Source organism: Macrotis lagotis, chromosome 1 (assembly GCF_037893015.1).
Source record: "Macrotis lagotis isolate mMagLag1 chromosome 1, bilby.v1.9.chrom.fasta, whole genome shotgun sequence".
NCBI classification, from domain to species: domain Eukaryota; kingdom Metazoa; phylum Chordata; class Mammalia; order Peramelemorphia; family Peramelidae; genus Macrotis; species Macrotis lagotis.
In genome coordinates this window covers 707,695,291-707,709,668 of record NC_133658.1, presented here as the reverse complement: position 1 = coordinate 707,709,668, position 14,378 = coordinate 707,695,291, and the positions used below count along the sequence as shown (strand labels likewise).

The window sequence follows — 14,378 nt, the reverse complement described above, 5'->3', positions numbered from 1 at the left end:
CTTATTAACAATATAATTATTGAAATGATATTTTAAAATAGTCTTTAGTCCCTTTTACCTTCACTTGTAAACTTGCTGATGCAACTCTCCTTTCTAAATCTTCTACCTGCTGAAGAATAGTCAAGTCCATCTCCATTGCTTGTTCATCCACGGACCAGTTCTCTACAATATCTCGAGTTACTTGGTTTTCTTCATTTTCATTTATTTCAATAATAGCGACTACATTTGAAAATGAAATTTTTTAAAAAATATTTTTGAATTGTATAAAAATATAGAATTCCTTCCCTTTTACTATATTTAACTTGAACATTGAATTACTATTCTTTTTATATACAAGTATTTAAAGTAAGGCTTTTCTTCAACTATAAGCTATAGATGATTAAGAATTATAAACAATGTTTGATAATGTTAGTAGTTTTCAAAACTACTCTAAACATCAACACTAGACTTTTGATAATGAATGAAGATATGTTCTAGTAGATTTTTCATTTAAATAAATGAATTAGGTTTTCCTAAGCAAAGTAATGAAAATGATTTATTTACATACCATCCTTATTTTTGATGCAGGCCTGAGTAATATAATCCAAGTGTTTCTGTATTTGCTTCTGCAATGCCTTTTCCCTTATCCCCCTGAGATGTAGCACTTTAAGCAAAGCTTTTAGGTCCTCTGGGTCAATAATTCTCCACCAACCAAACTGCATTTCTAAGTCAAAATAAGTATGTAAATCTTTTACAAACATTTTGAAAATATTCTAGTAGAATTCAAATCAAAAGGCTTACCAACTACACATAACCAACCATTCAGAGATCCAGTAACCATATTGGGCCAATACAGATTACTTTTAGTCTTTATTCCCCCCAATCTGGATAGAACATGAGATTATGTTATTATATAAACATCTTTTCATTTTTTCCTCTTTTCAGGTATTTAGCCTATATTTCACAGTGTCCTATACATTTGGATCATTATGGTATATACTATATACACTTAAAAAATAAGTTATCAGACAAAATCTATGTGAATGTGCCTACCTTCTGGAATGGGTTTTGGACTAGGAAAATCTACTGGCTTTGCTACTTCAACTGTTCCAGGGATAGACGAAGATGCCTTTTCATTCTGTGGCACTGGTGATTCACTTTTACACGAAGAAACATTTGGGGTCAAGAATGAATTACCATTTCCTTCTGACAATCCCAACCCTGATCCCAGACTAGGCAAAGGAGAGGTAAAAGGAACATTTGAAGTGAGAACTCCTGTTGGCCATCCACAATACTGTAGTCCCATTATAGGTAATCCACTCTTCATCTATAAACACCAAAACATTGGAAAACCATTGATAAACTTTAGATAAAACTTTAGAAAAACATTGAGAAAATCTAAAATTTGTCAAATTCTGAAAATGATTTGCCATATTTATATATTAACATAAACATTTAAACATATAGTTCAAAGCAATTGAAAAATGTCAAGTGCTGAAGATGGTCAAACATCATCTGTTTATATATAGATTTTATATATATATTATATAAGATAAACATTATTGGTAATAATATATACAGCAACTTAAGAAGAATAGCAGTATGTTTGGGGATAATGAATCAAATATGCTGGGAGTCAGATGTTCTGATTTTAGAATCTATATGAACTTCCAACAAATTTTAAAGAATTTTTCACTTAATTCTATTTTTAGTTTTCAAATTGGGTAAAGTATAATTTTTTAAATTGATAATGCAGTGAGAGTAGGATTAAATTATCAAAACAAAACAAAACAGTAACAGAGTACTATTGCTATTGGGACATACCTGAAGTGGTGATAAAGCAAATGGACTGAGACCCATTGTATTCTGTGCAGAGGAAGACCCAAGAAGGGGTGATGGAACAGGTGAAGGTGATTTAGAAGGAGGTTGAGAATGAACAGATAGTGAAGCAGCAACAGATCCGTCTGCATGGGTAAGGGAAGTGTCATCACAGGGTGTTCTGGGTAAAAGGCTGAACCACTGTCTATTCTTTTCTGTAAGGGTTTTTAACAATTGGTCATTGGCGATTAATGGAGGGCTATAAAACTTCCCTTGACCACTTGAAACTGGACTAAATAGGTTAGAATCTGCTTTTTCCTTGTTGCTTTGTGATACTGCTGGTTGAAGGCTACAGAGAGAATTTTTTGCACCGTTTTGGTAAGATAATGTGCATCCATTGGCTGCACTACCATTTGGTCTGGGGTTCATAATATCTGACTCAGGAGGCATTTTAGCTACTTCTAACAATTTGCTTAATTTGGAGAAAGAGCCAGGCTTTTGGAGAAACAGATTAGTGTTATCTTTTTCCTTAAGATCTTCTTTTTGCTCACAGTGACCTGTATTTAAACAGTTTAATGTATCATCAGAGGTCTCAAACATTTCTTCTTTGATTTGTATAATTTCAGCTTTTTTCAGTTTTTCTTTCTCTTTTGCAATTTCTTCTAGACCTACATAAGAGAAAAATTTTATGAAGACCCATCCACATTTTGAATTTCCTATGTATTTATGTTTTATCAACATCATTGTTACTCAATAAAATATATGCTTTTATTAATTTACTTACAACTACACCTCAAAGATGTTAAGGGTATTCAATAATGTCAATAAAATCAAAAACATACAGTTCAGATAAAATTAGAACCAAAGAACTCCTGATGACAAGCAACTTAGCTTTAAAAAATTGTAAGGTTACAACATTCTAGAATATGAAGATCATTACTATAGACTGAGAACTCATAATGAGATTTGACCAGTTTGATGAAAAAAAATTTCTAATCCAAAGTGTTGGTCATGTACAATGTATTCAACCAAAAATAATTCAATAAATTGAATCTCTTATTCCCTGCATTGATATCTTTGACAATAATATAAGAAAGTCATTTTAAAAAAATAATAGAACAAGATCTCCAAAAAACAATATATACAGATCACTTGTTAAAATATTGCTAATTATCTTTAAATGTTAAGAGTTACTTATTCCAGTCCTTTCCTAGTCATCTTTTTCAGACAATCTTGCCAGATTGTTGCCACTGTCATTCACTTAAGTTTGGAGACTGAGCATGCTTATGTATCCTAAGTATACTAAAGTTATACTCAGGGAATTTTAAATAGATATAATACATTTGCTGGTCTTACTTTGTGAAATTAGACCTAGTTCCCCTTTTCTTGATATCATGAGTGGATACACCAGTATTATTGATAGGTTATAAACTGGAAAAGTTATGACAAACATATAGTAATAATATAGATATAGATATAAATAAAATTTGATATGTGTAATATGCTCACCCTTAAGCTTAGATCAAAGATGGCTATTGGGAATACCTTTACCTCTGGTATTATTTATATGTCAAATCTAAGAAAATTATTTTATGCATTGCTTGAAGTGAACTATGATAATACTAATATTATATGAATAAAACTTGCAGAATATATAAATATCACAAGTCTTTATGACTATTTCAAAAGGCAATTTCTGATGATTTTTAAAACTTTTATCATATAATCAATATCTTTGAATCTTTCCTAATTATCTTTTTTCCCCACTAGAAGAAGAAGGCTACATAAGTGCTTGATACAATGCAGAGTAACTCCTATTTTAAGAGATCTGGGGGCAAAGGAATGTAAGAGGACCTTATTGAGCAATGCGACATTGTAAGTCTGCATGGTTAGTAAGCACTTAAGTTGTTTTTTGTAATTCTTGAATTAAATGATGAAAACTGGAGTTTTGAGTAGGATCAAGTAAAAAGATCCACACTGTTCTTGAGGTAATCTCCCACTGTTGTCCTATCTTCATGCTGTACTTTTGGGGTTAGTTAGCTTCAGCATTCTGTTTAGATTATAGCTGCTAGGCTAACACAGGGGCTTTAGGAACCAAAAATATTTGTGGAAACTGACAGATAATGAGGAAACAAAGAGAAAGTAAGGTACAAATGACAGAGTTTTACTTTCACTGGATCTGGAAAATCCAAAGAATAGTTTTATTTATTAGGTGATCAAAAAGTTGGCATAATGGATATTAACAAGGAGAATGAATTGTGAGCGATCAAAGGGAAAATATGAAAGAGAAAGACAAAACTCACCATAATGAATAATAGAGAATGACATAGAATGGAAGTAACATTTGTAGCATTAAAAGGAAAAAGTAAGCTTTTGCATGTTATATAGATTCATAAAATATTTTTTCTTTTTAAATTAATATTTTAGATCTCTTTTCCATGGTTGAAACATGAAATCCACATAAAATGAAAGCTCAATGAAAGCTTTAAAAGTGTAATACCTCTTAGGTTATGAAAAAGGGTAAAAACATCACTTGTACAAAAATATTCATAGCAGCCCTGTTTGTGGTGGCAAAGAATTGGAAATCAAGTAAATGTCCTTGAATTGGGGAATGGCTTAACAAACTGTGGTATATATATGTCATGGAACACTATTGTTCTATTAGAAACCAGGAGGGATGGGATTTCAGGGAAGCCTGGAGGGATTTGCATGAACTGATGCTGAGTGAAATGAGCAGAACCAGGAAAATACTGTACACCCTTAACAGCAACATGGGGGTGATAATCAACCTTGATGGACTCACTCATTCCATCAATGCAACAATCAGGGATAATTTGGGGCTGTCTGCAATGGAGAATACCATCTGTATCCAGAGAAAGAATTGTGAAGTTTGAACAAAGACCAAGGGCTATTACCTTTAATTTAGGAAAAAACCAGATATCTTATTGTCTTGATCTTGCTATCTCCTATACTTTATGTTTCTTCCTTAAGGATATGATTTCACTCTCATCACATTCAACTTAGATCAATGTATACCATGGAAACAATGTAAAGACTATAGACTGCCTTCTATGGGGGGGTGGGGGTGGGAGGAGGGAAAAAAGATTAGGGGAAAAATTGTAGAATTCAAAATAAATAAAATCTTTCTTTTATAAAAAAATAATACTTCTTGTATTTAATATTTATGGAATGACAGCCAGGTGGTACAAAGCATAAAGCACTGGATCTGAAGTCAGGAAGACTTGAATTATTATTTGGCCTCAGACACTAGCTGTTTGACCGTGGGTAAGTCATTTAATTTTGCCTCAGCTTCCTCAACTGTAAAATGAACTGGAGAAGGAAATGGCAAACCATTTCAGCATCTTTGCAAAGAAAACCCCAATGGGGTTACAAAGAATTGAATATAATTGCAAAAACAATGAATAACTCAACAAAAGAAATAACAAAGACTTTATGAAAGTTCTTTCTAAGTTTAATTCATGAGATATTTATTTGAATTTTTCAAAGAGGTTGGGCAGTAAAAATGCTGCTTCTGATTGGAAAATTACTTAAATTGAAGTTTGTTCAACTTATGCTCCCTTAATTCCCTGTCTACTCTGCCTGACTCTTAGCTGATATCTATTTGAAAGCACCATCTCATAAGGGTACCCATTATATGGGTACTAACCTTGACCACTGGTACCTATCTGGCAGTTTAGCATTTTAAAAAGAGTACTTTGTAGAACTTATCTCATCCATCAAAAGCCAATACCTCACAGTTAAAGGGACAGCCTTAATATTCCTTCTGTCTCCTCTTTTCTACTTCATGAAACCCTTTGAACAGGGTTCCTGAGGTTCTGTTTTCCTGAGCAGAAAGAAAAAGATCAAATACATCCTACATTTGCTGTCATTACCCCAATCAGCAGCATTTTCTCCATTCAACCTTTTTTTTTTAGCCTGTTGCCTTTTTGGGTGCTTTAACTGTCACTTCAGATTTGAAAATAATATATATTTACTCATTACTCACTAAGTAATGACTACAGCTCTTCAGCAACATTTTTAGAGTATGACTTCTGACATAGCTGCCTTTTTTTAAAAAAAGATCACACCCCTTTCACCAGAAGATCAAAATTTAAAATATATTCAAACAGAAAATGACAGTTGTGAGATGACTTCTTCACATGATTATAGACCTCATATGACAATAGAATTTCTGAACCTATTCACTCAAAAGCTCATTAGTTTGACTTAATCCTTTCTCCCTGCTCCTTATTCCTGCCCCATACTATAACTTATCTAGAGCATCACTGGGTAATGAATAAAGTAACAAAATGGAATCCCAGTCATACCTCTGACTTTCCTGGCACTGACCCATGGATAAGTATCAGGTAATGCTTTAACACTTCGCTTAAGTTAGAGATTAGATTGCTTCTGATATGCTAAATAGACCAAGGTCCCACATAATATCCCTGAACCTTGATGATCTGAAAAGAATTTCTTTCTCAAATATCTAATTATTATACATATTTCTATTAGACTCCACTTTTTTTTCTTCAGTTTTTGCAAAGCAATGGGGTTATGTGGCTTGCCCAAGGCCACACAACTAGGTAATTTTTAAGTGTCTGAGGCTGGATTTGAACTCAGGTGCTTCTGACTCCAGAGTCGGTGCTCTATCCACTGTGCCACCTAGCCACCCCTAGACTCTACTTTTTCTAATCATTTGTGGGATACTGAAATCCTTTTCTTCCACATTTTCTCTTTATAGATTTACATTTGTACTAGATTTGAACTCAGATTCTCCTGACTCCAGGGCTAGTGCTCTATCCACTGACACCTCCTAGCTGTTGCTCTTATTTAGTCTTTGAATCAAGTATCAAATGAGTTTTCCTAATACATTTCTTTCACTGTGATATTTCCAGGTTGAAATACCCTTAAGGTACACTTTCCATTGGCCATTAATAATTTTCAGATCCTACTGAGTCTACAAGATTGATCTACCTAGCTACCCACCCCTACCTATCTACCTTATCCACCTACCTGTCTGTCTATCTAATTTTATGTTATGGCATTACTTGTAGATGATTGAAACAACACTAATCTTTCATTTGTAATGAAAAAGACTGAACTGATGATGGATTTTAGTTGCAATTGCTCATTGCTGCTTTGGATTTTCACTCTTTAATCGAAAAACTTAACTTAAAAAATAAGCAGTTGGAACTTTAAAAAAAAATGCTGAAAAGTTAACCAGTATATTCAGTGTAGGAAAGGTTAAGTGTTAAAAAATTATCAGAGTTCTAACTCATGTCACTTTCTTCTTTTTAACTTTTTCCTTTCTATTATTTCCTATGGAATGTGTCAGTGATCAGTAATTAATAAATATTTCCATTTAAAAGAGGTAAAAAGTGAGGAGCAGGAAAAGATGGAGTGGTATGGCAATCATTCATTTGATTACATGTCACTTATTGAAGCTGCATAATTTTTTTAAAATTTCCTGCTAAAGACATTTATACAAGCTGATATCTTTGAAATCCCAAATAAGTGTAACCAAAAAAATTATAATGGTAACTTCTTAAAAGGAGTATGAATATACATTTAGTTATGAATATACATCACTAGCTAACTGTTTGACCCAATTGTATTTCATTGAAATCAGTCTTGTCTTTATGATAGCTCTAAAAACTAAGAAGAAATACCTATATATATATATATATATATCTATAATTAAAAACAACAATACTTCCTATTATTTATTTTTGCACAGTTGCTAAGTAGTTGTTTCTTGTTTCTTCATTTTGCACTTGTCTGCACAACAAAATTAGCATCTTATTAATTCTACTTTTCCAATTACCTTTATCACATAAAAGTGAACATTTTCACTATTTGTTGAATGTGTATGTCTTAATTTACCAACTAAATTATAAGTTTCTTTTAGGCAGGGAGTATTTTACTCTAAATATTAAGTGATCCCGAAATATGAAAGACCAAATCCTAAAATTAAAACTCTGCAAAAGGAAATACTTTTATAAGTTAAAAAAAAGAATGAAAATGATGTGTAATACATATTTGTTACAAAAATTTTATTTTTTTCATATCCTACAGTTTCTAGATCTCATATTCCTCCTCTATAAAATGAAAGGCTTGGATTAGATCTCCTCAAAACTGGGGGTACAAATTTAAGGCAGATAGGATGTTTGCTTCCATGAAATCATTTTCCTAGATTGTTGATTAGGTGACCTTTTATTTTATTCTTTTTTTTTTTTGGTAAGGTAATTAGAGTTAAGTGACTTGCAGTTTTGAGGATGGATTTGAACTCAGGTCCTCCTGACTCCAAGGTTGTTCCTTTTCTTTAGTCTTTGAATGAAGTATCAAATGAGTTTTCCTAACACATTTCTTTCACTATGATATTTCCTGGTTAAAAAAAAAAACCTTCTATGGTTTCTCAGTACATACAGAATTCCTTAGTTTGACATTCAAGACCTTCCAAAATAACAACTTTTTTCTCCTTTGTAAAATGAACTTCTCACTAAGGCCAAACCTTCCAGATTCTTTCCTTATTCTGAACAGTCTTTCATATTCTAGCCTCTGAAATTTTGCTTATGCTTGGGTTTTCCTAGGTTTCCTGCCATTTTATTGTTATGTGCCTTTGCTCTTAACTTCTTTGAATCCTTCCATCTATCAAAGTTCAGCTTAATTGTCACATGTCCATCTAGAATCACTAACATCACTTCATATAATGAATGTTTTATTGGAAATCAGAAGACTTGGTGTTATGTTAAAAGAAGCACTGTATTAAAGTACTTGGGTTCAAATTCAAGCTTGATACTTAACTCAAATCACCTTGGGCAAGCTGCTGGATTTCAGTTTCTGGCTTTTAAAATGAAGGGACTAGGAATTATCTCTAAAATCTTTTTCAGTTCTGAATCCTATAACTAAGTGATAATTAAAGCGATTAGATTAATAAATTCTCTTAGGGAAATACTGTAAAAATTGAGAAAAACAAAGACCCAGCACTGGTTAATGTCCATAATTAGGGTGTGGGAGAATGAAAGAAAGACAAGCAAAGAATAGTCAGAGAAAGCAGAGAATTAAGACAATATGGTACCACAGAGGTAAAGAGAAGATTTGGATAAGGAGGGGCTAGGAGATTATTTCACTTTTGTACTTGTATCTCCAGCAGTTAGCACAGTTTGATGGCTGACAGATTGGAGGGCAGTCAATAGTACCAAATGCAAAAGACTATGAAAGGATAAATTTTGGTATAAGCAATGATGATCTAGGCTATGCTCTTTCAGTAGATTAAATGGAATAGCAATCAAATTGCAGAGGAGGAAATAAAGGAATGAATGGTTGAGGGAATAATAGTAACTGACATAAAACAAATACTGGAAAAGTTGGACATGAAGGGAAAGTGAGATATGAAATGGGTAACACTTCTAAAATGGAGTTGATATCTGCATGTTTGAAGGTAGACAGGAGAAAAGAAGAGAATAGAGTGGACAGGAAGTGATTGAAAATAGAAACAATGTTACTCATTTTTGGAAAATAAAGTATCTGGGATATAGAAAGCTTTATAAAGCTTTCCCAAGAATTCTGCAATATTGGTGATCCTAAAATCATAATAGAGATTAAAGAAATTATTAGCTTATACTCATACAGCCATTACTTTCATTATTCTGAAATTTGGTTATTCTGTCTCCTACCTTCACCACTTTCCATGCCTTCCACAAAAATACCCCCACATTGGGGAAGAATCCAATATCGGCGTCGATAACGATCCTGGCCAAACATCATTGATCGTAAAGAGTGAGAAGCATCAAAGAGCTTCCTTCTGTACTGACTCTGTTGCTGTTAACAAATTATATATGTACATTATATAAGTGAGTCAATTGTTTTTAAAAATCAACATAAAAATAAATGACTTATTTCATTGAAATTGGCAGTCACTAGAGAATTGAATCAAAGTGTTAGGGTTTCTCCATTTTAGTTTCATTATCAATCACCTCTTAAATGAAGGACTTACTTTTAAATGACTGATTTCTTCCTTTTTGATATAAAACAAATATCCTATAAAGCATTTTTCATATTTGATTTTATATATATATATATATCACAGGATCATATATTTTACTGAAGCAAGGCAGTTAAAATCTTATCATTTATGCAATAGAAAAATATACACATGTACACATGTGTGTACACATGTGAGTTAAAGCTAGCTAAAGCATTGTAATACAGAACTTCTAATGAGAAACTGGTAAAATTTTAGCAAAATTAAAGAGTACTGATATCAGCAATGTCTGTATATAAACTACTATTTTACTGAGTTGGCCAATTTAATATGCTCCTATTTAATAAGCCGAGGCTTTCTTCTTACTTTATAAGATTGCTTCTGCTTAGTATTCAATATACTACAGAAGTTTAAATTAAAATAACAAGCAAGAAGAGGGTCAAAAGATCAAAATTCTAAATTTAGGAGGACATAAAATTCATATATAAATAAATATTACAGATGTTATTAAATTCATCAATATGCAGTAGCACTTAAGATTTCATAGCATCTATCTAGGTTCAAAGTATTTCCAAGGAATAAAGCTGTCTTTAGAAATACTTTGAACCTACATAAAAATTATTTAAAAAGCGGATATTTTGGTGGGTTAAATTAAAAGTATACTTTATATTTGCAGTTTTTTACATTTAGTATTATCATTTTCAGCTCAATAACCTTGAGGTTGTGGCATCATACTTCATGTATGAATTTCAGTCCTGGGTATGAAACTTCCTGTTTTTAAAATATTTGGATACTTTTTATAATAGCCAGTTATTTCAATTATTCGAAAGGAATTTTATACATCTTTATTTAGCATGCAGAAATGGTAATTTTACACAATTACAATTTGAAAAAGAGACAAACTTTATTTGAAAAGTGCTTACTTTTGTCAGTTTTTCAATCTGTTTCTCCAGCTCTTCAACACTTGCTGCTTGATCACCATCATCCTATAATAAAATAAAGCATTATTTATCTCTTCTCAAATTAAAAAGAATGGCTACTGAACTCGGTGCTTATACTATCAATACAAAACTTTTATGTAGAATTATAAAAATGTTCATGTATGAAATTACAATGTACTCTCCCCATTAGATTTTTCTTCTATAGAAGACTTTAAGAAAATCATTCTTTCTTATATGTTTTAAGATAACTTGCATTAGAAGATTTCCATTTATTGTACTTAATAACAAAATGTGTAATACACATGGTAAGGAAGGAGGGATATGTATTAACATAAATAATAATAAAAAAAATGACAAAAACTGACACGTGGAACTTTAAGGATTTCAAAGCATTTCAAGCATTATCTCATTGGAGCCACACAACAACTGGTAAAACAATACTGTTCTCACCATTTCACAGATGAAGAAAATAAGGCTCAGAAAAGTTAAATAACTCGCTCATGGGCAGGCTGCTAACAGGTTCTGAAATAGGGTTCTAACCAAGGTCTTACTAATTCAGGTCCATAATTTTAGCCAATTTGCCCTGCCTACCAGCCAGTCTATCCTGAAAAAGTTATGTCTTTTCATGAGAAATTGATCATCAAGCCTATATAAAAGGAAAGCAAAAAGTACAGGAAGATTATTTTATTTTTCTAGTACAACAAAAGTTTTTGTGAAGATAAGAGTTGGAATACTGATAAAAGTGAATTCTTGCATCATAACTGGCTTTTGTTCATTTCAATAACCATTACTGTACTTTTTATCTATAAGGTGCAGTCTTAGATGATTAAATTCTCCACATCCTATGTTAATTCAGAAATTTTACTTTTTTATGGAGCAGAAATAAGAAAACAAGTGCATCAACAGTATTTTTTTTTTAGTTACTAACCACTTTTATTTATTATCAGCAGGAGTCAACTATAAAAAAATTGCTTAAGTAAATTACTATCACTTTTGCTTTAAAAAAATTACTCACATAAAATATAAATTATGTTAACTTGACCCAGATGCTTGCTATATACCTTTAAACAGGCTTCAAAGAAGTTTTTTCCCCACATTGGCACAAAGATATAATTATATCAAGATTTTGATTGATAGCAACTGGATAGATTTAAAAAGTTTTATCTAAAAATTATAAGAAGCTCCAAAACAACTCTAAAGGACTCTAAATATTCTGAAAAATATTATTTTTTAAAAAACAAGCTCAAGGATAAAGTTTGTGTTTTTTTAACCCTAGTGTTAAAAATAAAGCCTAAAAATGGATTTTTCCTCTGTGATAAAAGGATAATTCCAAAGTAAGCTTCCTCAGTCCTTCTACTCATTTTTTTTTCAAAAATTCTCAGCATCTTAAGAGTCCCTAATTGCTCCCCCACTGAATCTAATCATTACTTCTACCCTTGAATACATTCCTTCTTCCCTTTTCCAGAATCAAATTCTAGTAATCATCCTTTCCTTCTTATTATCTTGATTTCTCCTTCATTTTTGTCTAAATATTAATATTGATAAGTTCAACATAAAATGGAAAATATTAAAAGGCAGTAGAACAGAAAGCCTATATCCTACTAAAAATAAAGAAATATGATTATTAATTCTGCAAAAAGATAATTTAGTATGGATGAAAAGATGATTTTTATTTTCTATATTAATACATGTATTTGTCAATTAAAGCAAACATATTTTTCAGTGGTGACATTTTAGGCATAGTGAAATGCCCAAAATATTACAAAATAAAAGTAAAAGATTATAAGTAGTTTCAGAGATTGTGATATATTGTGAATTATTTTTGTTTCTTCGGGGTACTTCCTATTTAGAGTTTAATAAGAGAGTTAATCCAACTTACTTATTTTAGAGATGAGGAAAATGAGACCAAAGATGTAATCTCTCTTTTGGAATGATAATCCTTAATGATTTATATTGGCCATTTTAACAATTGTCTTTTTAATGACTAACTTCATAGGATTTTGCAATAAAATTTTGTATTCTTAAAAGAACTTAATACAAAAACTCATGTACTGTTTACTTAATAGATCTAAGACATAAGCCTGGCCCAGTATTGCCTATTAGTTCTAACCAGGTGGCATAACATTTATATCCTTTTTTTTACATGGTAGTATCAGGAAAGGGCACGGTAAATTTATTATTAATTCATCAACATGGGGTAGGGGGTGGGGAGATTACTCAACTACCATAAAAATATTAGGGTTAAAGAAAGGCAGACTGAATCATAGAAATAGGTTGTCACCATTCTGTGCCTTGCTTCCTGATTCAGTGGCTGAAACTTCTTGTTATGGCTTTTTTTATTTCCTGGATTTTTAACACTTCAGAGAAAGCCAGAGTCATATTTCTGGATCAATAGGGAAAAATACAAATAGTCATCATCTTCCCCCGTACATGTTCTATCAGAATTGAGGAGATGCAAAAGGGATGGGAAGAGGTACTGTGTATTCCTTTGTTTTGCTGAGACTACTACTCCCTGGTGCAAAGGACAGGAGCTTGATGGATATAGAGAAGCTTCTTAAAGCTCTTTCTACTACCTTACTCACCCCTTACACTTTTGTAGAATTGAAGGTGACCAAGATTTCTATCATACTTTTGTATATAAGATCTAGAATCGTAGTTGGGAGATACCTTCAAAATCATCTGGTCTAATGTATTCATTTCACAAAATGAGATTCCAAAGAGGGGGTGACTTTACAGTGGTTACTTAAGCACTTATCAGCTATAAGCTAAAATTCAAACCTTGATACTCTAATTATTGTCTCTTCACCATTGCATGATGGTTTGTAAACAAATTTTATTCATTTTGTAGAGAAGAATAAGAAATGATGGCTAGGTCAGAGTGCTGAATGAATTCATTTCATAATATCCGGTTTGAGGTTATGACCCTTCCCATAAGAATATATTTTCTATTTAAGATTTTTGTATGTGCAAGTGCCATCCTTCCTTTTTTGAACAGAAATGAAACGACACTGCTTATTAGAAAATATATTGGGGCAGCTAGGTGGTGCAGTGGATAGAGCACCAGCCCTGGCCCTGTACCTGAGTTCAAATTTGGCCTCAGACACTTAGTAATTACCTAGCTGTGTGGCTTTGGGCAAGGCACTTAACCCCATTTGCCTTGCAAAAACCTAAAAAAAAACTTAAAAAAAGAAAATATATTAAATTATAAATTATAAAATTTGTGAATAAAGTAGAAGTATAAAAGCACACATATATATCAGTAATTGCTGGTCCAACTCACAGAGACAAGTAAATGAAGTTTGCAACAATAAAGTTCTAGAGTGAATGCTAATTGTTAAGATACTCTAAATCACTGTAGGTGCATTCATAGGATTGAATTAATTCTGAAACTGAACCCATGCACAAACATTGCCACTTTTATTCTTTTGAAAAATTAGAATGACTTAGATCCTGAGAAGTTCCCTTTGAGGCCAGTCAAGAGTATGAAAAACAAAACCTATCTCTATGAAAACAGACTCAATGTTAGTCAAGATTTAGACTCTTTTGACAATTCTTTTTCTCCATCCTTCACCCTCTGCCCCCAAATAAAGACAATGCTCAAAAAAAACCCCTCAAATGTGTACTTCTCACCTTTGAAAGCAAATCCCCTCGAT

At 32.1% G+C, this 14,378-nt stretch overlaps 1 protein-coding gene across 23 annotated transcripts in view; it reads right to left on the bottom strand.

The window, feature by feature from the left end:
* BAZ2B (bromodomain adjacent to zinc finger domain 2B) overlaps positions 1–14,378 on the bottom strand; it is a 341,329-nt gene that overhangs the window by 22,945 nt on the left and 304,006 nt on the right. For all 23 annotated transcript variants that reach the window (XM_074215885.1, XM_074215897.1, XM_074215888.1 and 20 more), the window contains 6 exons: positions 10,708–10,770; positions 9,477–9,621; positions 1,804–2,465; positions 1,033–1,306; positions 548–703; positions 59–219 (listed from right to left, as the gene is read on the bottom strand). In XM_074215885.1, the coding sequence (XP_074071986.1) occupies positions 59–219; positions 548–703; positions 1,033–1,306; positions 1,804–2,465; positions 9,477–9,621; positions 10,708–10,770 (1,461 nt within the window). The remainder of the gene's footprint in view (positions 1–58; positions 220–547; positions 704–1,032; positions 1,307–1,803; positions 2,466–9,476; positions 9,622–10,707; positions 10,771–14,378) is intronic.